Here is a 27,133-nt window from a genome sequence, read left to right on the forward strand (position 1 = left end):
GTATCTATGCTTAAGCATCTTAGGTTTGGCTGCTACAATTGCTGCAAACTAATAAACCATGTATACAGTGCAGACCTACTGCATATCAATTTGACTTGTTTATTATGCTTTCGTAAGATACACTGCATTGCCCCCAGGATATTTTGCTTTGTAATCTTTAAAAGCAATGGCACCATATTTTGGCTCTTACTTCACAGGAGCTTGGAACATTGCTCCTGTATTTTAGTACTCTTGTCTCCCACACACTAGATACTACCTACTGTGCAGTGCTATTGTCTGCCTTTTGTGAAAGTAACTCAAAGGCTTGGAGATTACTAAAAAAGTAGAGAATTCATGCCTTTCACCAAATGTCCTTTGTCTTTTAGTATTGATGTTGCTGTATAAGAATATTATTATTATTACTAGTAGTAATATATATTCCATCTGTTCTATCGTGCTTGCAATGTGTAAACTGTAACTCCGCCACTGGCTGCTGTTGTAGCTACAGCCTATAAATAGGCCTGGCTGAGACAAATAGAGGGAGGAGGACTTCGGTTAAACCCCTGAGACCTTGTACTAATCTCACCCCAATAATAGGAGCCACCATTATAAAAGCAGTTCTGCTGGATTGCCAGTAAAGATGCAGGTCACCCGCTGAGAGAACCTGGCATCTGTAATGCTCTGGAGTAGCATGTCATCCTTTTTTTGAGCACCTTTAAACCCACCCATTGTCAGCTACAGTACCTGTCATGGTTTTTTTTCTTCTGCCTCAGAACTATTTTCTTTGCCAACATCCATCTCTGCCACAAAGCCAACAAAGAATGGATAGCTCATTCTCCACCATTCACACCTGCCTTTTCATATCTCCAGATGGCTAAACATTGGGGAGGTGCAGATGCCTCTGTTCCTCATATGCATTAAATGGCCTAAATTCAACAATGTGGTTGTAGCTAGGCTTTGCTTTTCTAAAACTGCTTTTCTTTAATCAAAGGAGTATTCATCTCCCATGTGTACAGCCATTTTGGCACAGTTTGGTTCTCCTTTATTCCATATCCATTCTTTCTACAGCCCTCTGTTCTATTTCCCCTACTCATAGCTTAATACTGCAAAAAGTTCTTCTTTGCAAGACATTCAGTAAAGTGCAGATTCTATCATATTTATGACAGAAGTTTATTGGTCAATATTCATTAAGAGGTACAACCAGTAAAGATGGATAGATAAATAGAAGTTACATTGCAGTGGGAAAAAAATATAGATTATCCTATCCTTGGAGCTTAGAAAAACCGAAACCAAATTCCTACAATATCTGCCAAATAATTTTCTGTGGGATGGTTGGTGTACTAAAATTACTCTCTTCTTGAAAAGGCAGGTGTTTGGATTGTACTGGTCCCTTTGATAGGGTTTCTAGTTGAAACAAAAGTTCAAGGAGGTTATCAAACAAAATTTTTAAACACATCTTTCCCTTAATTTTTCCTTTAAATTAAATTTACCTCCAATAATAATGCAGAAAAAAAAAAACAAAAAAAAACAAAAACTTGCAGTTGAAGCCATTCAAAAATCGCCCTTCCCAGTCAAATGCCAGCTGAATGGCAGCGTACTCCCCTCCAACTTCCAGCCAATTGCCTTCCCCCGGGCATGCGTTTTTTAACTCTGACTCGACCCTTTTACTGAATTACAGGGTCTGACCAGGAGATGAGGCTTTTCTTTAGATCTTAATGTTCACAAATCATTACAGAAAGAATATTTTAGTACAAAGATAGATGTTTAAATAGGAATTGTAGCGGACCAGCCAAGGGACATCAAGGAAAGTGGAGAAATTTTGAATGGCTACTACTGTAGTTGTTCATTTTGATCATTTGAACATTTCATTGAAACCTCATATACCTTTTCAACATAGAAAGTACTCATTGATTTGTGTTTTGTTTTGTGTGTATGTTCTGTATTTTCAAAATTTTGTTTTTGGCAAAAAGCTACTTACCCTGAGCCTAGTTCTTGTAGATGTTTTAACTGAAGGGCATATTCTCAAAAGTATTAACTGATGTTTAACATAGACAAGTCTCGTTTTTTTTTTTTTATCTTCATATTTCTAGTAGTAAACTACAACCAAAGGCAGAACTGTGGCAACTATTAAGCATATTTTTCTTCTGAAGAAGCTTTGTAACTCCTTTATACATAAGCATGCCCATGCATACATACCACAATGTCATGGATAAAGACTAATACTAAATACTAACCTGCAGCTACAGATATATACCACCTGAATAATATTATGTAACTGCCATAGATTTTGCCTTCCACACATATAGATATCTAAGGGATACCTGCTGCTCTTGAAGCTTTTTTTCAATGTTAACCTTGGTTGTCTGTTGTATTCTCTTTGCTATGTTATGTTCTCTGTTTTCTTTCTCTCTCCTCTTATACATGGTATGGAAGCAGATTTCTAAGAGTTACTATATATCTTCTGTGGTTTTGCTGTTTTGTTTTCTACCTTTTCATGCACCCTATCTCTCTCTGTCAACTTAGTTCTTATTCCCTTATTGTTTCTCACCTCCCTTTCCGTCTCTGTGTCAGGTATATACGTTTTTACTCCCTAAATAATTTTCAGTAAAGTTTCATATACAAGTGGAAACAGATGATCTCTGAATGGGCTTAAGAAGGATCCAATGTTGACCTAAATGACTGATGATGATAAATACATCCACTCGTGTGTAATCAAGTCTCTCTCTAAATGCACCTGCTCTGCAATAGTCTCTGAGGTCTGTTTAAAGGGCAGAGAGCATCATGAAGAACAAGGAACACACCAGGCAGGTCCAAGATACTGTTATGGAGAAGTTTAAAGTCGGATTTGATTACAAAAAGAGCTTTAAATATTCCAAGAAGCGCTGTGCAAGCGATATTATTGAAATGGAAGGAGTATCAGACCACTGTGAATCTACAAAGACCCAGCTGTCTCTCTAAATTATCAGCTTATACAAGGACTCGACTGATCCGAAAGGCAGCCAAGAGGCCCATGATAACTCTGGATGAACTGTAGAGATCTACAGCTGAGATAGGAGACTATGTCCATAGGACAAAAACAGTTATATGCTGCACAAATCTGGCTTCAATGAAAGAAAGCCATTTCTTAAAGTTATCTATAAAAAGTATCTTTACAGCTTGCCACAAGCCACCTGGGAGACACATCAAACATGTGGAAGAAGGTGCTCTCGTCAGATGAAACCAAAATCAAACTTTTTGGCAACAATGCAAAACGTTTGTTTGGCATAAAAGAAACACATCTCATCACCCTGAACACACCATACCCACTGTAAACCATGGTGTTGGCAGCATCATGGTCTGGGCCTCTTTTTCTTCAGCAGTGACAGAAAGGAGATGGTTAAAACTGATGGTAAAATAGATGGAGCCAAAAACAGGACCATTCTGGAAGTAAACCTGTTGGAGTCTGCAAAAGACCTGAGACTGGGAAAGAGATTTATTTTCCAACAAGACAACAATCCAAGACATAAAGCAATATCTACAATGGAATTTTTCACAGATAAACATAACATTTCTACATCCAAGAAATAACATTATAATCAAAGCTGATTTTCTTTTTTAAAGTTAAAATAAACATGTTTTTGGTTGTTGTTACACTGTTGCCAACATTCTATTCGGGAATAATTCTCTGTTGTGCATGTGCGTGCATGCGCATTAGAACAATGTATGCCGATCTGACAGCGTATGCTGTTTTGACAGAACACCGTCTAGAATGGGGAAAACTTCACAGAGTGTAAATGCTGCAGATGCTGTGAAAGGCAGCCCATTTTCTGCATGGAATGTCCATGTGTCAAGCATAATGAGCCCTTTAAGCTATTGCAAAAATTTTAATTCTTTTACTCGGCCCCAACAAAATTATGCAGCAGAGGGGCACTGAGAAATCTCTACCTAGCTCAGTGAGGGTGAGAGAGTTGAATGTTTTTTCTACTTGGACAAAGGTGTTTTACGTAAGCAATGTAATTATTTGTTTCACATATCTATGAAAATTTTTTTAATGATAACTAATCCATCTACACAATCATATCTATTTAAAAACACAACTGAATCCCTTCATATGTTAAGAAAAATGGAACTACAATCTGAGCTTTATTTGTTTTCATTATGTGAAACAAAACAAAATTACATTAAAATTATTTTTTTTCATGTAATGTTTTGTAATTTTCAAAAAAGTCATTAAACACATCCCTTGTCATTCACTACTTTACAGTATTTTGTTATGTTTGTGGCTAAATAGAAAACAGCTATGACCTCATGCTAAAATAGACAACTACTATTATCTGCTGGACTTCACTTGTGTGTTTGCTTCCATATTTTTTTTACTTTAATCTTCTTTGTAAATCCAAAGCAGAAATAAAGGGAAAACATTTTGAATAAATGTTGTGGAACCTATCTTCGCCTTAGGCTGTTGCAAGAATTTATTATATAAGATTTATTACATAAGTTCTTAAAACACAGTGTAAACAAGAAGTAATATCTTGAACGTATCCATAATCATCATACTGTTAAAATAAAATCTTTACTTGTTTACTTTAGAGCCAACTGTTAAAAGCAATCAAATGAATAACACCTAGTTTGGTCCTGAAAAAGGAACTCAATGCACTTCAACCTAACACAATAAAGCAGAGGCAAGAGGTTAATATAGATACTTTAGTTATAACGTGAACAGTCAATTCCTCACATAGATCAAATTTAGCTTTAATGCTTCATGCTGCAATGTATGGAGGGACTTTTCCTGAAATGCTTTGACAATGTTTACCTGCTGGGGGGATTTGATTGGATCAGAATGACAGCATCGCATAAGGAATCCTTAGCCCACCAACGATTCCCCTCTTCAAAGCAGTGTTAGTGGCTCCATTAAAATCCTGTCACCAGTTTTACTTTATGGATGTCATAGCTTCTGAAGAGAGCAGAAATCATATTCATTCAAATGCTAAGTGACTTCAGCAGTCCTTTGAATATTAGAAAGGGAAGAAAAGCTTCTCTCATCAGATACAATGCTTAAAAAAGAAGAGATAAGACCAGTGTTTTGAACATCCATCTTTGTAGAATCTCGTTACATGCCACTACATCTGCTGAAAGCAGACTTCTTCAAGGTTTGACACATACAGAACACTGCACTGTGTCAGTCCTCATTATATTTTAGCCATGTCTAGAGACACAGACCTGAGGGTGAATAAGATCTCTATGATGTTATCATGTCAGCAGGTTGTCAGTGTCTTACTTAAGTTATTATTAGAATTAGTGATATCAGTGTGTCAGTCCATAATATCCAAAAAGCATAGAATAAGATAAACTCAAGACAAAAAAAATAAAAGCACTTGTGTTTTGTTTGGTTAAATTCCATCCTTATAACTTTTTTCTTTGCTTTTCAGGTCACAGACGGAGGTACCATCAAGCAGAAAATCTTTACCTACGATGCCATGTTTAATACAAATTACTCCCATATGGAGGATTACCGAAGACGTGAGGATTTTGTGTACAAAACGACTGTCCGGTGAGGCTCACCTTTTATCATAATTCTAAAAAATACTTATTAATACATTTCTGAAAATATTTGAATTTCATATTCCAGCATGTCTTGGACACTGTGATTGTATGTGCATGGTTTTATTCTCAATAACAGCTGGCCTAAACTGGCCTAAAATGACATGCTATGAACTAGGGTACAAATATATAGGACCGGAACTGCTGGTTAACACTTTGGAGGAACTCAAGTCAGGTTAAATACCGTAACACATTTTCAAAGGTCTAATTAAAATCGAGTCCTTATTTAAACCTACAGTAGTGAGCATCACACATTTTTTGGTACATTGATACTAAAATAAACACCTCCCACAGCAGTCTATTAATTATTTTTGGTTTACTATATAGATAGCTTGAACAGACCACAAATAGGCAAAAGCAGAGGAACAAATAACAGCAGTTGGAGTCAAGGCCTGTCAACTCTCACCCATCTGGTGTGAGACACACGCATCTCAGTGTCTTCACACGCTCTCACTCCATTTATATATACTTACTTATATATAAAAAAAACCATGGTGATAAAAATCCAGTGCGTTTTTTCAACACCACCTTAGTGCTAACACACAAGGACATACCAGGTTTATGTCCAATCTGTATTTTTGCACAAGCCCACGTTTTCACTGTGCTGACAGCAGCAGGACTGGAGGACTTGCGCCACATATTGAAAAGTACCGGGATTTTGGAGCATTTATTACGAGGTCTATCATTTGAAAATGTATCTTACCCTATCTGGACTAGAATAATTCACATTGTAAATTAATGACGATTTTAAGCAATCTAGCAATTGAGTAAATATGAATAAAATATACAGCAGCTAGCCTAAATTATCGATGTGAGGACTGAGTGTAAAATCTCATCAAAAGGCTTGTTTTCTCTACACATAGTGCTTATTTTAGTGAGCTTTACTCCTTGTTTGCTTTAGTTTAGTTAGTTTAGCCACCTGATTTAGTCCCAGTTTTAGTTCATATTTTGCTCACAAGTTTAATCATTATTGCTCAGTGTAGCTTAATAGTCTTGAATTGGATTATAGGACTAATTAAAAACTTAATTTACATCACACTGCAAAAACAATCCAGAAATAAGTAAAAAATGGCTTAAATTAAGTATATTTAGCCTTAATTTGAGCAGGTAAATAAGATGATTTGCCAATGGAATGAGTATTTTCCCTCTTAAAATAAGATAGTTAGATAATATTTACTTGAAATAAGACGATAAAATAGTTTTTTCTTATTTTAAAAGGAAATTGTCTTGTTCCATTGGCAAAGTGTCTTACTTATCTCCTCAAATCAAGGAAAAACACACTTATTTTAAGAAAAAATAACTTATTGAGATTTATATTTTTTGCAGTGCACATCTACCAAAATAAAACATCCACAGAACTAATAAGATAATGACTTAAGATTTTTAATCCATAACCCATTACCAAATATTCATATTCTGTGTATTTTGCACGGGATTCGATTTTAAGTGGTTCCTGTATTAGTGTCAGTAATTCAGTATTAACTTATTAGTTCCCCATTGGTTATTTTACTTGAGCTGCATAGAATAATAAACACAGTTGTGTGTGTAAATATATATATAAAATAGCAGAAGTGGAAACCACAAAGAGGAAACATGGAAAGCAGCTACAGTTATATACATGCACGGATTAAGGCAAAGTTCTGAGAACTCAACTCAATGGCAAGAACAAGGTCAGGGCAAACAACAGCTATTTCAGGCTAGCAATCCTGCTGGGTGTAACGAATTGGCCAAAGGAGGAAATTCATACTACTGATATTAAAATATAAAAGCTACTTACAATGGTTGATTCCACCTTAAATCCAGTATCCACGAGCTACACACTAAGCGCATCGAATGAGGCAGAGGGTTAGTGAGCATCAGAGCTACTGCTGAAGATGAAACATTCAAGCTCGAAGAGTATATCCGGATGATGGCCCCAAAGTATATTCCACTTGATAGATGTCTCATAATGTGGAAGCTGAAAAAGAAGGAACTGAAAGAACTATCATAGGAGGAAAAAGCCCTGGATAGGATCAGCACAGGATCGCGCGTTGAACACCACAGCAAATGACACACAGATCTATCATTCCAGACAAGATTCCAGATGCAGGCTATGCTAAGAGGCCCCAGAAACAATCCAGAATCTCACAACAAGGTATAAGAGACTGTAAGAAAAGTAATACATGGAAGGACAAACTGGAGACTCTCAGATCAAAATAGGAACCACCTACCAAGGTGGTGGAGAATGACTGGGCTAAGATCATGTGGGATTTCCAGATAACAACAGACAAAGTGGTTGTGGCTAAAAAACCTGACATTGTGATCATTGATAAGCAGCGGAGAAAGGCAGTAGTGATTGATGTGGCCATAACAAATGATGGAAACATTAGGAAGAAACAGCATGAGAAATGGAGAAATACCAAGGGCTGAAGAGAACACTGGAGAAGTGTCTCCAAAAGATAATTGGAGAAACATCGGACATTTTTAGAAGTGTATATATATATATATATATATATATATATATATATATATATATATATATATATATATATATATATATATATATATATATATAAGGATTGGCTGTGATACTTAGTATTGAAGTATTAGTTTATGTATCAGTGCTTGAAAGTCAGAAAAGGAAAGAAAAGCTTTCCTGAACACAGAGGTCTACAGGATCTCTGTCTTCAAGTTCAAACAAGCAGTGACTGTTTTTGCTCTTCTTCTATAGCTAGCTAAAAATCTTCATAAAATATGAATGTGGCACATCAAGAGAAAGTGTGAGTTTGATATTTACCTATGATATAAGACTTTTTAAAAGCATACATGCACTGCAAAAACAATCCAGAAATAAGTAAAAAATGGCTTAAATTAAGTATATTTAGCCTTAATTTGAGCAGGTAAATAAGATGATTTGCCAATGGAATGAGTATTTTCACTCTTAAAATAAGATAGTTAGATAATATTTACTTGAAATAAGACGATAAAATAGTTTTTTCTTATTTTAAAAGGAAATTGTCTTGTTCCATTGGCAAAGTGTCTTACTTATCTCCTCAAATCAAGGAAAAACACACTTATTTTAAGAAAAAATAACTTATTGAGATTTATATTTTTTGCAGTGTGTAAGTTCTTGTGTGTGGGTGGAAAGGTTTTCTTGATGTAAATACCATCTTTCTACCTTGTCTCTTAACAGCGATGAAAAATTGCTTTCTTTAAATCCTGTCCATGATATTTTCTTTTCCACATCTCAGTGCCTAAGACAAAATGTTTCAACTGGCTTTTTTCACAGCAACCATAACATCACTTCTATTATATGTCTAAATCTAACTTTGTCTTTTAAACCCAACCTTATTCTATGCAAATCATAAATGTTTGCTTAACTTGTTTATTTTTTGGTTGAAAAAAATCCCACTTGGTAATTATAGGAAAGTAAAGTAGGTAAACTTTTGGAATGAAAAAAAATTATATATAATACTCCCCCTCAGTTTTGCATTCAGATTTCTTTACAGCAAAAACTGCATACAACCAGTAGAGTAAACTTTTCTTATTATTATCAAATGATCAAAAGATGGTTTTGTGTTTGAAAAGGAATACCTTTATTTGTAAATAATGCATTGGCATTGACAGACAGACAGACAGACAGACAGACAGACAGACAGACAGAAAGCAAGAAAGAAAGAAAGAACTTGAAGAAGAATTAAAATTACACAAAATTACAGAAGCCATTATGCTATGCAGGGTTTCTTTGTTTCTTATCAGTAAAACTATTAAATCTTTTTACTAAATTATTTTTGCTTTGCTTCTTTTGCATTTTTGTTGAACACCTGAAGTTATGAAATGGGTAAACACATTAATTGTACCTACTACTGTAAGTTAACTAGTCTTGTTTTTTTTGTTTTTTTTCCTGAGACATTGACTATTTATTTTCTAAAGTCTAAAAGAGGAGATGTTTAAACCAGAGACAAGTGCTGTATAAAGGAGAAACATTTTGGTCAGAGTGGTTAGACTGGGATCCAGAGTAGGGTCTCTCTGGAGAATAGAGTGGCAATGAAGAGGTGGCACTTGAGTTGAGGAAAGTGCTTGGCAGCAAAAATGAACATTGAGTACCTAAGAGACAATGAAGTGAGGGAAGAAAAAACAAAATGAACCAGTAAGAATAGGTTGGCCAGACAATCCTACTGCTTGCCAGGTGCTCTGGCAGAGAGTGGTAAAAATGCCAGAGCTGATAAGCTGCTGACATTGATAAGTTAATGCAGAGCAGGTTTTCCTGCCACATGAATCCCACAGAACATCCAGCATGTGGTTAAGTTTATAATAACAAATGGACAAGGACAACTCTGGACTTTGGTGCTTGAGTAATTGCAATTTAACTTGACTAAAATTAGAAGTGCTGTTCTTTAACAAGAACACATACTTGTTAAAATGGCTTCTAGACAGTCTTAACATTCCAGTAATAGAACAATAACATCTTATACTTGGACTGTTAAAGTTAATGTGTATGTTGGGCTGGATATCCATTTGCTCTGATAAGTCATGGCAAATATGTAACATACAAAGAATAACTCTTATCATTGAAAAGCGCCTTTTTGTCTGGGCTTTCTTGTTAGCTTTACTTGTTTTTTTAATCTTCAATCTCTTTTGCTTTTATCTGTCAACTATGCCTTTTTCGACTTGAATTCATAAATGCAAAAATAACAAACATAACAAACATTATTAAGAGAAAAAAAACAGAACAAAACAAAAGGATGAGCTTCATCAGCACATTATAAGCTGTAAGCACTAGGCCAATCACACTTCTTTTGACATGCATAGAATCAGAGCATTGTCCTAGTCATTCTGTTACATGCTCATTCCTGGAGGAAACATGGCTGATTACACACATCCCCCTCCATCTAGTCCACTAGGTAATTTATCTCTGCTTTTCATCAAGTGCAGAGTGAGTTACCACTGCCAGTCCTGGCCCATTCACTTAAAATGCTTGAGGCCAGAAACAGTATCTGACGATGTGCTTAGTTAATTTGAAGTAACGTTTGACTGGATAAGGTCTCAAAAGCTTCTCTGTTAATAATGCCTTTTCCAGCTCAAGATTCAGATTGTGTCATTTGTTTGCATTAGTAGACAAGAGGAGTTCTTAAGAAGCCCTAAGTAACAGCAATGTACGACACAGTTTTAGGGCCACAGTAAGGAAAAAATGGGGAAAAAACTGTGACAGGACATTTCCCCCCCCCTCTTCCTCACAAAGTTGGTGAAGTCGAAATGTTGAGAATAAAGTTAAAATATGGAGAATAAAGTCGAAATATAGTGTTGAGAATAAAGCTGAAATGTCACGAAAAAGGTCAAAATAAAGCATTTAACTTTCAATGAAAAAATATTTTGCAGTTTCAAGAATCGTTAATAACGCAGGAAGAAAGAATGATGACAGACATCAGCTCGAGTGTGTGCTTTTTGGTGTCATCTGGAAGCCTATATCCTTTGAAAGTTAGCTTTTTATTGACAGTTTTATTTATTTCTGAATACTATATTACTTTATTCTTGGTTTTTCAACTTAACTCTGCATTTCTACTTTATTCTCCACATTTCAACTGTACTGACTTGGTTAGAAAGAGGAGGAAGAAAGAATTCCTCACATAATTTATTTTTTCTCACTTTGGCCTTCATACACCATCGTGAGAAGGAGCTTTTCTTCTATCTTCTCGGCTAAAATCTCTTTGCTGTGTGCCATTTATTTTCCCCCAACTTCCAGGGGGGTCTTATCATTGATCATTCTAGATGACGGTTTTTTACAAACAATATTTTTTTTTAGATTAATTTGCACTTTATCAAATCAAATTTGTATTGACATCAGATTTTGTTCATAAGACTGGAACAAAAAGACTTTTGTTTTTGATGTTTTTTGATGATATTTAAATATCAGTACTTGTTTGAATCATTGCTAAAAAGTTGTAAGATCCATTGTGTGAGCACAAACTATGTTAGAATACTTTTGATTAAATATTTCATATAAAATGAAAAAAAAAATTATTAAAATTAAGGTTCTAGGCAAACATTTGCTTAACAGATCTAAAAAAAAAAATTGCTTCTCAACAACACAACAGGTTTCCCCTGGTAGTATATGAACCTAATATCTGCATTGTACTGCTGATGTTCCTGAGGGAATTACCTGCCATTATGATGAAAAGCACTATTTCAAATAAAATGGTGTACCCATTCTAATTAAGATTTCAAACGCCAGCTAATTAATTGATAGAGACTAACTAACTGCAACAGCAGAGTTTCGGTACATTCCAAGTCATGTGCTCCATTTCTCTTAGCAGATTCTCAGTGGACAGGCACCTCTGAAAAGCTTGACATCAAAGATTTGAGCAGTGCTGAAAAATTAATTCTTTCAGTCTTAATATTTAACAGAAGTCTCTGAGTGCAACCTCTCCTCCTTTCCCTTTCCCATTTCTAATGGACATGACTTGCTGTCAAACAGGAAGGGACATCACAAGCAGGCAAGAAATAAGAAATACTGGTTCATGCATTTCTCGGCGTTTCTTCAACACCTTTGTTTTTTTAATATAATTATTTTTTTTTTTTTTGTCTTGATTTGAATCTACAAATGCGGCAGTCATTGTGGATCACTAAACCGTGGCTTTGTTTGTGAAAACAAAGCAACGGGCTACATCAGCATTTCCCAAGACAGAACCAATTACCCAACCCCCAGCCACCAGCCCAGAGTCAGATTTACAGTGCTATTCTCATCACTTTCATTCTGTGGTAAAAAAAAAAATGCTTATTTTATCTTACACTTATCCCTGAAGGAAGTGCAAGCAGAGAAAAGCATTATCTTCACCATGAGATTCTTGCTCTCTTTTCTTCTATATTTAGCTTATTATAACATTTACTTGTTTTTTAGTGTTTATTAATTATTGTTTTTTTTTTTCAAATTGGAAATTAGATAGCTTCAAATATATTTATGTAATTTAATTTTTTGTTATTTGAAATAATTTGAACTTTTCCTATTTTATTTCCATTAAATTCTAACCAAATAAAAGATGCACTTAATATTTGCTTATATATTAATATGATACTTTGAGGTAAAGAAAAAGCAGGATATCCGAAAAGCTTTCTCATCTAAAAAATTTTAGAAATTAAGCCTGATGAGTTCCTGGTGCATGTTAGACTCCACCAGGGCTGCCCTCTGTCACCATTCCTGTTTATAAACTTTATGGACAGGATTTCTAGGCAAAGCCAAGGACTGGATGGTTCTGGTTCTGGTTCGGGGACCAGTCCAGAACCATCTGGTTCCCATCTTTTGCAGATGACACGGCTCTCTCTCCTGCCTAGACCTACAGCATGCCCTGGGGGGATTTCACAGTCTTGTGTGAAGCGGCTGGGGTGAGAACCGGCTCATCCGTGTATGAGGTCATGGTTCTCTATACCGGAAAAAGGTGGCTTGTTTCTTTCAGGTTCGAGGAGACTTCCGCCTCAAGTGGAGGAGTTTAGTTAACTTGGGGTCCTGTTTAAGAGAAACGGGAGAGTGGAGCGGGAGATAGAGGCTCTCCACATTATAGTGCTGCTGCACTGTCTGTCAATGGTGAAGGGAGAGCTAAGCAAAGAGGCAAAGCTCTCGATTTATCGCTCAGTCTACGTTCCTACCCTCACCTTTGGTCATGAAATCTGGTTCATAACCAAGAGAATAAGATGCCGGATACTTGTAGCTGAAAATAGGTTTCTCCGCAGGGTGTATGGGTACTACCTTAGAGATAGGGTGAGGAGCTTGGAGTAGAGCCGCTTCTCCTCCACATCGAACAGAGTCAGATAAGGTGGCTTGGGCGTCTTTTTTGGATGCCCCCTGGACGCCTTCCTGCGGAGGTATTCCAAGCACGTCCCACCTGGAAGAGGCCCAGGTACTAGTTTGAGAAAATGCCAGTGGTTGCCTACACATTCATATGTAAAGTAGTATAAATAGCTGGAAGATATCCACTGTGTATCAAAGTAACTATGGGAAGAATGCTGTCAGGACATCACAGAGAGACATGGTCACCTCATGGAACCTCATTAATGGCAACCACAACAATTTATTGAAAGACATCAGTAACTCACTAAAGAAATTTGTCAAAACAAAGATTTTGTTCTTCAACGTTTGTATGAAGTCCAAAAGGCACCGACTAACTAAGAAATTGAGCTCTATTATTTCATAATGCTGAGCATTGTAATGTTTAGAAAATCATTATTAAGATGTAAAATGTTATGTCTGTTGCATCTATTTGGAATACTCTCACAACACAAATGAGTGAAAAAGGTTATACCTAATCTTTTAAATAAATCAGTACCTCACCCAAAATAAACAATTAACAAATGAATGATGACAAACGGCTCCTTTGTTCCCCTCCATGGAACTTGTCAATCTAAAGCGGCTAATAAGCCATCCATAATCATCTACTAGCAGCTAGGCAGAATCACTTTTTTTCCAGTGGGGATGTCCTCCAGCCCTGCGAAGGCTGCCATCCTTGCACAATTGGGCTTCACAGCTTTTCACAGCTATTTATGGACATGTGGTTGTCTCCACCTTGTCATCCCGGTTTATTACATTTGACTTGTTTGAAATTAATCTGCTGATCTGCCACCTTTTTTAGGATGGACATGACCCTTTGAGAATAAAATAGTATTTTATGCCCTTCGGGGCACAGACTGATGCCCATTTCCTTGACCTCAACAGAGTAATATTCATAGTTTATATCCAACTAAGGCTGTATTAATATTTTTAAATGAATAATGGTGATGTATGAGGCTTAATGTGATTCAGTTTCATCTTTCAAGATTAGATCATACTGTAAGAGCTCAAACCCTTGCTCAAAAACAATGTTAAAATGCTTATTTATTTTAAAGCAATTATCAGGGTCAAAGTTTATTTCATTGGCAAATGTATGTGTTTTTTAGCGTATTGTCATGAAAAAATTTTTGTGTGGCTGCTGAAAAATCACATGACAAGGAAAAGGTTTGAATTGATTCCTACACACTTTTATGCAGTTATTTTTTATACGTCAGAATTTATACATCAAATATGTTTTGCCAAACCTGTTTTATACACAGACTTGTTTTATATGAGGCCCTTGGTCTTACATTGTTATCTTTAGATGCTGTTTGAGTCATACTCTCTCTAATGTTTTTTTAGTATTGGCATTGCAGTATTTTCTCTGAAACTGGTAAACAAGGTCATGGACATCTAACTATATGGTGAAGTAAATACTGTATGTTATTTATACATTTATACAGTGATTTCAATTTTTAAAAGATATCAGACATGTATCATTATTTTTATTTTTTTTACTAAATTGTTAAATGTGAAAGCCTGTTCAATTGTTATATGTTGCATTTTCTTATTATATTGGAGGTACATCTTAACTTAAGTCTCGAGTAATCAGCCAAGGTAGTAATTTAATTAGGTAGTTTAATGAAAAATGCAATTAAAATTTTTGATTAAACTGGGCCTAAAATGCAATTTTTTTTTGTTAAATAACTTTGACAAATTCAAAAAGTCATGACTGTATTTTTGCAACACAAATTACTTTGATTTCTAAGATTAAGATGTGAGAAGATGTTAAAAATTCCTAATAATTGTAATGAAAATTAAACATTTTTATTTGTCCTAATAAGCCATCCATAATCATCTACTAGCAGCTAGGCAGAATCACTTTTTTTCCAGTGGGGATGTCCTCCAGCCCTGCGAAGGCTGCCATCCTTGCACAATTGGGCTTCACAGCTTTTCACAGCTATTTATGGACATGTGGTTGTCTCCACCTTGTCATCCCGGTTTATTACATTTGACTTGTTTGAAATTAATCTGCTGATCTGCCACCTTTTTTAGGATGGACATGACCCTTTGAGAATAAAATAGTATTTTATGCCCTTCGGGGCACAGACTGATGCCCATTTCCTTGACCTCAACAGAGTAATATTCATAGTTTATATCCAACTAAGGCTGTATTAATATTTTTAAATGAATAATGGTGATGTATGAGGCTTAATGTGATTCAGTTTCATCTTTCAAGATTAGATCATACTGTAAGAGCTCAAACCCTTGCTCAAAAACAATGTTAAAATGCTTATTTATTTTAAAGCAATTATCAGGGTCAAAGTTTATTTCATTGGCAAATGTATGTGTTTTTTAGCGTATTGTCATGAAAAAATTTTTGTGTGGCTGCTGAAAAATCACATGACAAGGAAAAGGTTTGAATTGATTCCTACACACTTTTATGCAGTTATTTTTTATACGTCAGAATTTATACATCAAATATGTTTTGCCAAACCTGTTTTATACACAGACTTGTTTTATATGAGGCCCTTGGTCTTACATTGTTATCTTTAGATGCTGTTTGAGTCATACTCTCTCTAATGTTTTTTTAGTATTGGCATTGCAGTATTTTCTCTGAAACTGGTAAACAAGGTCATGGACATCTAACTATATGGTGAAGTAAATACTGTATGTTATTTATACATTTATACAGTGATTTCAATTTTTAAAAGATATCAGACATGTATCATTATTTTTATTTTTTTTACTAAATTGTTAAATGTGAAAGCCTGTTCAATTGTTATATGTTGCATTTTCTTATTATATTGGAGGTACATCTTAACTTAAGTCTCGAGTAATCAGCCAAGGTAGTAATTTAATTAGGTAGTTTAATGAAAAATGCAATTAAAATTTTTGATTAAACTGGGCCTAAAATGCAATTTTTTTTTGTTAAATAACTTTGACAAATTCAAAAAGTCATGACTGTATTTTTGCAACACAAATTACTTTGATTTCTAAGATTAAGATGTGAGAAGATGTTAAAAATTCCTAATAATTGTAATGAAAATTAAACATTTTTATTTGTCCTTTAATTCGAATAGAGATAGTTAAATTTCATGATACATGCTTCGTAGGGAAGATTCAATTAATCTTCTTTACCTTTTGCAACCCAGGGTGAAATACCTTTGTAAGATTGCCACATTTGAATACTTCCTGTACAAAATTGCATTTACAACAACCATGTCCAAGACAGAGTGAGAAACTGCAACAAGTCACCTTTGAATTGATGCTTTTTTAACAACTATTTCCTGATCATCTGATCCAACGCCTTCGCAAAAGCCTTTGTGTGGTTTTAGTAGCTCTGGGTTTGCTTTTCGGCTGCTAAGGGTACCGGCTGACATGAAGGCAGTGCTAAGGATTTTTTGTGCTTTAGACTAAAAGACAGGGAGTGTCACACCATTGTTTTTCAGCACCTCAGTACTGAACAGTGCCTTTTCCTTTTGACCCAGAGGGGAAGTTCTGTTCTGCTCTTATTCATTGTGTCAACAAGACTCATGTTCTTGGTCTGCAGCTTTTCTACATGTATTAGGGAAGTGAAAAAGTTGTCAGTGGTTTTTTTCCCTTTCCTGTCCCCCAGCTGCCCTTACTGTCCCCCAGCTGCCCTACCTATTTCCACCTGTTCTACATGTGCTGGGTACTTCAAAGGACATAACCCTTGAATTGGGACAAACCTATGAGGCCAGTCCAGTCCATACATTTCTGTTTTTAATATTCTTTAACCTGATATAAATATATACTCATAAATAATTTGTCATAGGAAAAAACTAATCTCAAAAGCAAGAGATTTCTTATGACAGTATTTTCATGACTCGTCTTTCCAGAAATGAAAAAAGTAAAGCATGCATAAGAGGATAAAAGTTAAGGGAAAATCTATAAATGAATTATTATTTAGAAAATAATTAATTCATTATTATTTTTTTAATCCCAAGGTAACACTAGCAGTTGTACCATGGCTGCAGGCATTTGAAGAGGGAAAAATTATTTGTCTCCTAATAAACCTCCAGTAGAGCTCAATAAAATAATCTTGTTTTGAAGCCTTAGTTTAATTTAAGGAAAGATTTACTGAGTTACAAATAGAAGACTCGAATAAGTCAAAAATAACTGTTTTATTATTGCTTCACTAATTTTTGGGGCAAATGATGGGGCGCTAATGGTACTCCATCCTTTAAATTATCCCAGAAAAGCATGCATTTTTCTACAACATTGAAATAAGTCTTAGAAGGATACATGGAATAAAACAGCCTTTGTGCAGTCCTGTAATCCTAAAGTTCGTTTCCAAGTCCTGTAAAATATCACTTGACTTTGAGAGTCTATTGAAAACTGCGTTGGCCTTAATTTCTGGTATGGCACTGGACTGGCTTAAATCCTATCTGATGGACAGGGACTTCTAAGTGTCAGTAGGGAACTTTAAATCAGAGGCTGGAAAAATCAGATGTTGAGTTCTTCAAGGCTCCAAGACCCCTCTGATTCAATATCTACATGCTGCCATTTAGCTCAGATTATAGCATACAACAACATCAGTTACCATAACTACTGTATGCAGACGACTGTATGCAGAAAACATGACATTAATTAATCAGCTGATAAGTAGAAAAATGGAGTAAAACTTTGTACTGAGAAACTCCAACTTACAGGCAAGTTAGAGAACGAGAAGACATTTCGTATTTGTAAACCCACAAAAAAAACATGTGTAAAAAGATTCAAAATTGTTGAAAAACAGAACAAACAGCAAACCTTTAAACTCATAAAACAATGCACAAATATAAAAATGTCAAAAATTAAGGCTTAGAAGGAAAATACCTTTACAGATACCCATTTTGGCTGACATGCACAAATTATACATGGTCATTTTTGCTAATAAACTTATATATTTGTTTACAGCATCAAAATGACCAAACAAAGCAGCAAATAATAACAGGTTTATCAAACCTAAATTAACATGGCTGCGCCTGTGGACAGTGGCTTGATACAGCTCTCAATAACTACACAAAATATGCCGCTTAGACCGCTACAAATTAGGCATCGATCCTGCATGTACGACCACCAGCGACTGCTGGAGCTTCGGTCACAAAGTTTTGTTTCTGGACTCCTAAATACAGCCACTGTTGACTGTTTAAAAAGCTGTGGAGTGCTTCGGACAGATGAGAACAGTGCAGCGTACAGTGGCCCTGAAGTGCAAACTGCAACTACAAATCTAAAAGCGCAACTACATTAAGAAAAACAAAACTACATAAAGCAAAGCGCAACCCCCCCCAGCGCTACTTACTTAAAGACAGTGCTCCGTCATTTTTACCAACATGTGGACTTGGGGTCAGAACACTCTGGACGTACCCTTCTCTAACATCAAAGATGCATTCAGAGCAGAGGAGAGTCAACCCAGGCCCCAATAACATACCTGGCCGGGTGTTCAAGGAGTGGGTAAATCAGCTGGCTGGTGTCCTCACAGACATTTCTTTTTACATCTTATTGAACCAAGCCATAGTTTCAGCATGCTTTAAGACTGCCTCCATCAATCCGGTCACAAAGAACCCTAAGGTCACCTTGGTTAATGACTACCAGCCTGTCGCCCTGTCTCCCATCATGATGAAGTGCTTTGAAAGGCTAGTTAAAGAACACATCATCTCCAGTCTCGCCCCAGCATTTGACCCGTTCCAGTTTGCCTACAGACGAAACCGCTCCACTTAGTACGCCATCTCTGCTGTTCTCCACCTGAGCCTGGCACAAATGCGGCTGAAGAACAACTACGTGCAGATGCTGTTACTGGACTTCAGTTCAGTTTTCAAAACCATTATCCCACAGCATCTGATAGGAAAACTGGAACAGCTGGGCTTCAATACACTCCTTTGCAACTGGCTACTAAGGGTCCTCACAAACACAACTCAGTCAGTCCGGGCTGGACAGAACACCTCTGATGTCATCAACCTGAGCCTCTCCTCTTGAGCCTCCTGAGCCCCCAGCTGTTCACTCTGCTGACCCATGACTGTGTCCCCAGGTTTACAACCAATCACAACATGAACTTTGCAGACGACACCATGGTGGTGTGCCTCATCAGAGAGCACAATGACCAAGACTACAGAGAGGAGTTGGAGCAGCTGGTGCAGAGATAACAGCTTGATCCTCAACGTGGAGAAAACAAAGGAGATGATCATCAACTTTAGGAAGAACCGGCTCAACCACGCTCCATTGCTCAGCAACAGCTCAGCAGTAGAAGTCATCAGCTGCACCAAATTTCTGTGGGTGAACATCACAGACAACCTCACCTCGACTATGAACACTGAATAAAAGGACACAGAATCGCTTGTACTTGAACTTCTACAGAAGCACCATAGAGAGCGTTCTGACCAACTGTCTCACTGTGTGGTGTATAGGCTGCAGTTCCTCAGACTGGAAGAACGTGAGAAGAGTGGTAAGAACAGCACAAAGTAACCCCTCCATTAAAGAAATTTAATCTCAGTGTGTACTGAGCCCATAACATCATAAATGACCCCTCACACCCCCACAATGGACTGTTTTCCCTGCTACCCTCTAGGAAAAGGCTCTGCAGCATCCGCTTCACACCCAACAGGTTCTGTAACAGCTTTTCCCCCACTGCCATCAGACTGCTGCGCTGTTGAAAAAAACTCTAAATCAAGTCACAAATCAAGACCATGCATCGTACTGATAACAACAACCCAAACAGAACTCCACTCAAAAATTTTCTTCTGCTGCATTTTCGCACAATATATATTGTACTGCTCTGAACTTCCACATCAATGCCTTTTGCACCATGTTTTCTCCCACACTGTTTACAGTCGATCAATCCTGCACTTTATGAAATAGAAATATTAATTTCACTGCTAATCTGCTGCTTATTCACTGTCTGAAAGCTGTACAAAAACAATGTTTTGTATACGCTGTGTATATACTGTTTGTATACAGTGTGTAAAAAAAAAATGACAATAAAAGTTGTCTAAGACTAAATTTAAAAGTACAGCTATGATGTTTAATTTAACAAGTAGAAGTCAGTAACAAAAAATAAAACAAAAAAATCTAGATTAATGGAAAGAGGAGTTGGACCAAATCTTGTGCTAAACTGTTTTACTGAGAATAAATTTCAGTACTTGAAAAGGTTGCTTCACCAAAGTATTACGTTTTTTGTTGCTGTTTGATTTTAATAACATGTAAATATCTTATTTGCCCTTCCTTTGTAGCTTCCAAACATTATTAAATATGTAATAATGCAAGCTGGTATATATGAAACAGGGAAGCTTACAGACTACAACTGGGGTATAGATTTGTTTCCTTCCGAAAGAGTCAAAATTTAACGCTCCACTTCTTAAGACACTTCTGAAACAGAATGCTGAAATCATAAAAAACCCAACTGCTGTGAAAATCACAATAAAGTTCCAACATAGGTCCTCATCTACAACACCCATTCTGCAAGGACAATTGTTTAGGCTTTGTGTGAGTAAATCACAGGAGCTAAAATTGACTTGTGTCGAACTTTGAGGATCTCTGTTAACAATGAATAGAGATTTTGATCTCAGCAGGAGACAAAAATAGTCATGTGCTGTCACAGACCAAAGTGGTTTTTGCTGTTGTTATAGAATTGCACTCCAGATGGCATCTGTAGGAGCATTTTTATTGCTTGTATTCACTTTGGTTCTTCTTAAAATTCTTTATAGCTGTTCTTCTGGCAGAATTAATAGCCCCTTTTCATTTAGTTTCTTTTCCATTGGTTGTGGAAAGCCTAGGCCATTTGAAAAGCCCTTAAAGCCCTTACGCACGTAATTTCACTTAGGCAGGTCTTTCATTTGATGGACATTAGGCTCTGGTCTGAGGTAGGATTTTTTTAGATCGTTAAAGGGGCAGAGTTCTTGGCAGCAAAGCAAGTTATTTTGTTACCAGAAGTAATGAGTTAAGTGTAGAAATTTATAATTTTATCACCATTTAAAAAAAAACAAACAATTTATATTAAACAAGGCAGTAGACCTAATACATATAAAACACACAAAAAACATATGTTCATGTATTATGCTTATATAATTTAAAACACTAGGCCTATTGACCTTTAGCAGACAGGGATGGCTGCAGACGATGGGTCACTAAGGGATGCAGGCAAGCTAAAGGTGCCTTATAAAAGAGTTGCAGTCGTATATCTGAACATGTCTAAAATTGTGCATTCTTCAGCCTCAAGAAAAACAAAACCAAGTGCTTCTTTAGATTGGAAGTCTTCCAGCCACCCGCCCTCGTTTCAAAAATATTGTACCAACGTTAATGTACATTGCATTTTGAAAAGTGAAGCTTTCACTCAAATGCTTTCTATTAGGAGTACTTGCTTTTTGCACTGCAACATCATGCAATCTTGTACTCTCTATGTCATGATGATGCATTTAGGCAGGCCAGCTGACAGCTATGCTAGGGCCATGGACAACACAGTCTTAGTATTTTAATCAATAATCTGCTGTTAACAGAAATATTTTTTGTCCTCCAAACAAGTCTTAGATGACCTCACTTTATAAATGTGGCTAGACTTATTCTCCAAATGGCAAACTGTGAACTTTTTTAGTGGCAAACTCATTTATGATGTCTTTAAAGTCTAATTTCTTGGCAAGCTGATGCCCTATAGACTTTACCGGGACATCCTAGAACCCATGTAGTTTTTTTATTATCTTAATTTTACTGAAGGCCCGCTCACCTCGAACCCGTCAGAGGTAGAGATTGGAAAATATGTTGCATTTTCTTGCATTTCCAATAACAATATTTGCGTGCACCATTTATTTCATGCCCTGGAAATCTTTCATAAAGCTTTTTGTTTTTATGTTGGATATTTTCATCCCATCTAAATGGATTTAGTACACTAGTTGATCTTTTCTCTACTTCATAACAGAACAGTAAGCATGGCAAATATGGCCTTCAAAAATATTGTACCAACCTTAATGTACATTGCATTAAAATATGGCCTTTTTTGACTTGCTGTGTATCAGCCAGTCCCTAACCATTTCTTCTCTTCCATCGTTGGAGTTAGGTTAGCTACTTTGGGGATTCTCTGCCCTCTAAATCGGCTGGCAGTTCATTTGCCATCTCTGAGAAAGACTTCCTTTTTGCCATTACAAACATTCACTTGATTAGAATCAGTCCTTTTTGTTGGCCACAGTGCAGGATCATTGAAATTAATGGTATGATACGTCTCTTGAGCCAGTATGCTCAGACTCTCCAATAAGGCAGCAAGCCCCTCCACCTGTACTCTGTTGGTCGCTTCCCCGCCCCCCAGAAACTGTGACGGGAGAACTGCTACGCTGTCCTCCTTCCTGTCAACCACGGTCCCTGCTCAGCTGGTTCTTCTGCTATGTTCTGTCTTTCACACTGCACCTGGACCCAATGGCGTAACGACACAACTATAAGTAAGCAACATCTGGGTGGGCACCCAAATGAAGTATTACACTCCCCCTCCGTTCTTTCAGCAGCTTTTCATTGCTTTTTCTTTTCTGGAATCCGCTTAAGTACCTATTTTTGGTATCCATCGTCGCTAACACAATGTATGTAAACAAAACAATTTGGAATTACCCATAATTCCAAATCGTTTTGTAAAAAGTAAAATACTGAAATACATCGTTCTTTTAATACCTTTATTGCGGTTTGAAACATATTATCTGAGTGTATTTTTACCAATATATATATATATATATATATATATATATATATATATATATATATATATATATATATATATATATATTTATATTTAGTTACCGTAATATTAAATATTTTCTAACAAATATTATCTGAAAAATTACTTTTGCCTGTATTTTTAATGGTCAGTGTCAATTTTGGGCTCCCGTTTGTCCCTCTTTGTTGGCGGGCATGCGTTTAGGTACTAAAACATCGTACTCTTTGATTTTACCTAAATTGGTACTTGGTAACACAGACTTAATTCTGTCCATATGCATAAAAGCACTGAAGTTTTTACCAATCACTAGTCTTAGTTTACCTTCTCATTCTTTCAACTTGCTTACCTTGTTTTAGCTGCTTCTTCATGTTGTATGCTGAGCGCTACTCCTGTCTTATCCCCTTTGACATCCTACATTTTTAAAAAATTTTTCTCTCTTAATCAGTTCAGTAAGACATATTTTAATTGACTGCCAATTAACAAACAAAGTCAGAATCATGGAGTTGTTAAGCAACAGCTTTGGCCAAATGCATTTTGGTAGAAAATGAAGAGCGCAATGAAATAATTATTTAAAGCACTACTGTGTAAGTTTTATCCACCAGGGGAATGCCTAACTGGTATTTTTCAGCTTCAGCCCTTCTGAAGGCACTGCACAGTTGCATATTAAACAGATGTCCTCTGTGTTTTGAAATCCGAAGTATACCACATTGAGCAGATTGAGTCATAAAATCACATGTAAATTTGAGGCCACATTAACCCCTTTACAGTAAATCCTACATCAGAGAAACAAAACATATGCTTAGATAGGAAGCATTATTTTGTTACCAAACAACTTTTAGCTTAGTAAGATCCTAATGTATAAGGGGGGCTGAAAACTGTTTTGTAAAGCTGCACTCTGGGTTACATTCAGTTTAATTCAGTTTCAACTCAATTATTTATATAGTGCCAATTCACAATGCATGCCATCTAGAGGCATTTCACATAAACAATTTAATGAAATCAGATTGTCAGAGTCAGATTGTTAAAAGGTTTTCCTTTAAGGAGAACCAGCTAATTGCATCGAGTCATGCAGGACATGCTCCACCTGCATGAGCTTCTAGCCACAATATTTGCTTACATTTGTTGTTGACTGTAAATATCATCAAGATGTTCCTGTAGTCTATGTAATGGTTTAGTTTAATCAGAATTTGTGGTCAAACTTAGCTAAGTATATAAACATAACTACAAAATGAATCCCATACTGTCAGATAATTCTACCGATTGGGTACATATATATAGAAAAAAAGGATTGGCCCTAGCCCTGATCCCTGTGGTACTCCGCATCTACATTTAACATGAACAAACTGAAATCTATCAGAAAAATAAGATGGAATTGAGCCAGGAGCTGTTCCCTTATTGCTACAGAATGTTCAAGTCATTCTGAAGAATGTTGTGATCAACTGTATCAAGTTCAGCACTGAGATATAACAGGACAACTGCAGAAACAAGTCCACTATCTGAAGCCATGCAAATGTTTTTGGTGCTTTTTCATTGCTTTTATGAGCTATAAAAACCTGAATGAAACTCCTTAAAAAGGTCATTATAGGATAAGTGGTCGCACTGTTACTTAGAAAAAGTTTTTTCAAGAATTTTCAGTGATGGATCTGTCCCTCTCAAGTTACGGAGACTACAGTAGTTTTTCAGCATGGCAGTCCACACAGAGTATTGATTCGGACCAATTGCTTACCCGAAAAAGCCATTTAATCAAATTAAGCCAATACTTGGATTATAAGCTATGCAGAGTTGCTTTAAACTTTTCCCTCCTATGGATCTAGTTTGTCTTAATAATGGAACGAATCAACATTAAATAAAAAAATTATAATTTTAACTCTGAGCTGGTCATGTATTTTTCAAGGAGTAACTTCTAATAACTAATAATAGTAGTAACTATAATGAACTAATAAATATGTTCATGATAGCTCTATCTAACCTACTTTAGCAAATAATTCAATGATGTTGAAAAACAACAAAATATATGGCCCTAATATTGGTTTTGGCTATTTGCTGTAATGTTTCTTATTAACACCATCAGTGTAATGCAGTTTTCCATACAATTTCCCCGAGCATAATTAGGCTGACCTTACTTAGTAAAGAAAACAAGGTTGTGTGCAGTTAAATGTATTTTTGCTGTAACTAAGTTTGAACATGGCAAGGTTTTGCTATACTCATTCCATTCCCAGTTCCTCCTTACACTGCACGTGACATCGTCAGCTCTGTTGTTGCTAAGCTACAGATAAAATATGTATATGGTGATTTAACTAGGCCTCAGTCGTTGTGACTCATCCATTTCTCTGCCAGTTTGTCTAGATGTGGACAAATGCTAAGTTTTGTGGCATTTTAAAAACAATCAGCTTCATTTTAATCTACAAAAGGAGTTCATTGCAGATCTTAGGGGGAAAAAAAGCACAAAAAAATTAAATAAATAAAACCATGCCAAACATAAACATGTCAGACATTTTTTTTCCATAATCAAAGATAGAAGGAGGTGATAGAGGAGCAAACATACCTCACTGATCAGGCTGGACTGAAGGCACTGCTGTGAAGCTGTATGTAAGAACTTGGCTTGGAAAAAAGGTCAACAAGCTGTGATAATATGTTGACTCTATTCTAAGCACTACTCTGGACCCTCTGGTGAAGTATTCTTCATCAAATGAAGAACATTACAGACAACCTCTTAATAGTTCTTTTGTACAGCAACCAAGTGTGTTCAGTGGCTCCATTAGCTCCACTGCAGTTTTGGCTCTTTCAAGAGATCCTTCTTTCCCACACCAATCACCATCTATAGCTACGTTCTTAAGAAGTGTGACTATTATAATTATTATTATAGCCTTTTAAAATTCGAATAAACTTTTCATTTTTTCAGAAATGTCAGTGTTATTGGTTGTATTGAAATTGTAGGTGTTCTTGTTTGTTATTTACAAATAAATAATACATATTTCTAAAGGAAAAAAAGCAGATTTTTCTTTACATGTAATTAACAGAATAACGTCATTTATTTTTTAATTATGGTAAGTTCTCATTATGTTGGCATTTGGCACCCTTTAAATAAACAGAATAATAATCTGCTATAAATGTACTGTTTTTATAAAATGTAAATGCTATTTTAAATAGCCAAAGTAATTTTATGTTTTTCTATCCAACCATATTATACTTGTAAACTTGTTCAGTTTTAAATGGCATGTCCATAATAACCGGTATTTCAAATCTCACGCTAATATTCCATCTCGACAAAAGTGAGACTCATTTTGAGATAGTCTATGCCAATTCCCTTGATCAAATATGGAAAATTAAATAAAAGTATTACATTGTTAGCAAACGATAACCGTTTTATATCAAATTTGTTCTACTAAAATAAAAATGTGAGGTCTCAAACTTATTCAGATTTTTTTTTACATTCTTACTACATTATACTGTTTTTATGGCTTTTTTGATGGCTTTTCTGTGTGCAATATGAACACAAAATCCTTTCCACACAGAATGGAGTCAGATTGACATCAATTGCAGTTCTTTTTTAATGTTGATATTATACAGCCCTAATTTATTGTTTCCCATTTATAAATATTTTTCTAACCAAACTGAGATAATTTTTTTGTCTTGTCTACTGCTAGATTTGTATCAACTCATATTTTCTCTTGTACGTCACAGGCTCCCAGAGGTACGGATCTCAGACAATGGACCTTACGAATGCCACGTGGGCATATATGACCGGGCAACGAGGGAGAAGGTTGTCCTGGCTTCAGGGAATGTTTTTCTTACAGTTATGTGTGAGTACCATCTCTGCATTTACTATACACACGTCTGAGCTGCTCTTGTATGTATATTTTAAAACAGAATTTGTTGATGAAACACCACATTTATTTAGGAATCTATGTCAGCAGGATAAGAACTATGAAAAAGGTGGAGGTAAGAGCAAACAGGCGGGAGAAAAACCTCTATATCAGTCAAAATTTGAGGCTTTGCTTTTTTATGTGATGTGCCAAAGGAGTGAAAATTGATATAGTTTGGTGAGCTTCGAAAACTAGAGAGTAAGGAAATATTTTCAAATAATTTCTTTCCTGATTTGCATG

General features: G+C 36.0%; 1 protein-coding gene across 1 annotated transcript in view; it reads left to right on the forward strand.

Moving 5' to 3' along the window:
- Positions 1 to 27,133, forward strand: part of igsf21a (immunoglobin superfamily, member 21a) — a 240,460-nt gene that overhangs the window by 134,367 nt on the left and 78,960 nt on the right. Inside the window, exons 3-4 of the mRNA XM_038280808.1 lie at positions 5,388 to 5,509; positions 26,712 to 26,830. Of these exons, the coding sequence (XP_038136736.1) occupies positions 5,388 to 5,509; positions 26,712 to 26,830 (241 nt within the window). The remainder of the gene's footprint in view (positions 1 to 5,387; positions 5,510 to 26,711; positions 26,831 to 27,133) is intronic.

Source organism: Cyprinodon tularosa, unplaced genomic scaffold, assembly GCF_016077235.1.
Source record: "Cyprinodon tularosa strain WSP-4 unplaced genomic scaffold, ASM1607723v1 ctg165, whole genome shotgun sequence".
Classification (NCBI taxonomy): domain Eukaryota; kingdom Metazoa; phylum Chordata; class Actinopteri; order Cyprinodontiformes; family Cyprinodontidae; genus Cyprinodon; species Cyprinodon tularosa.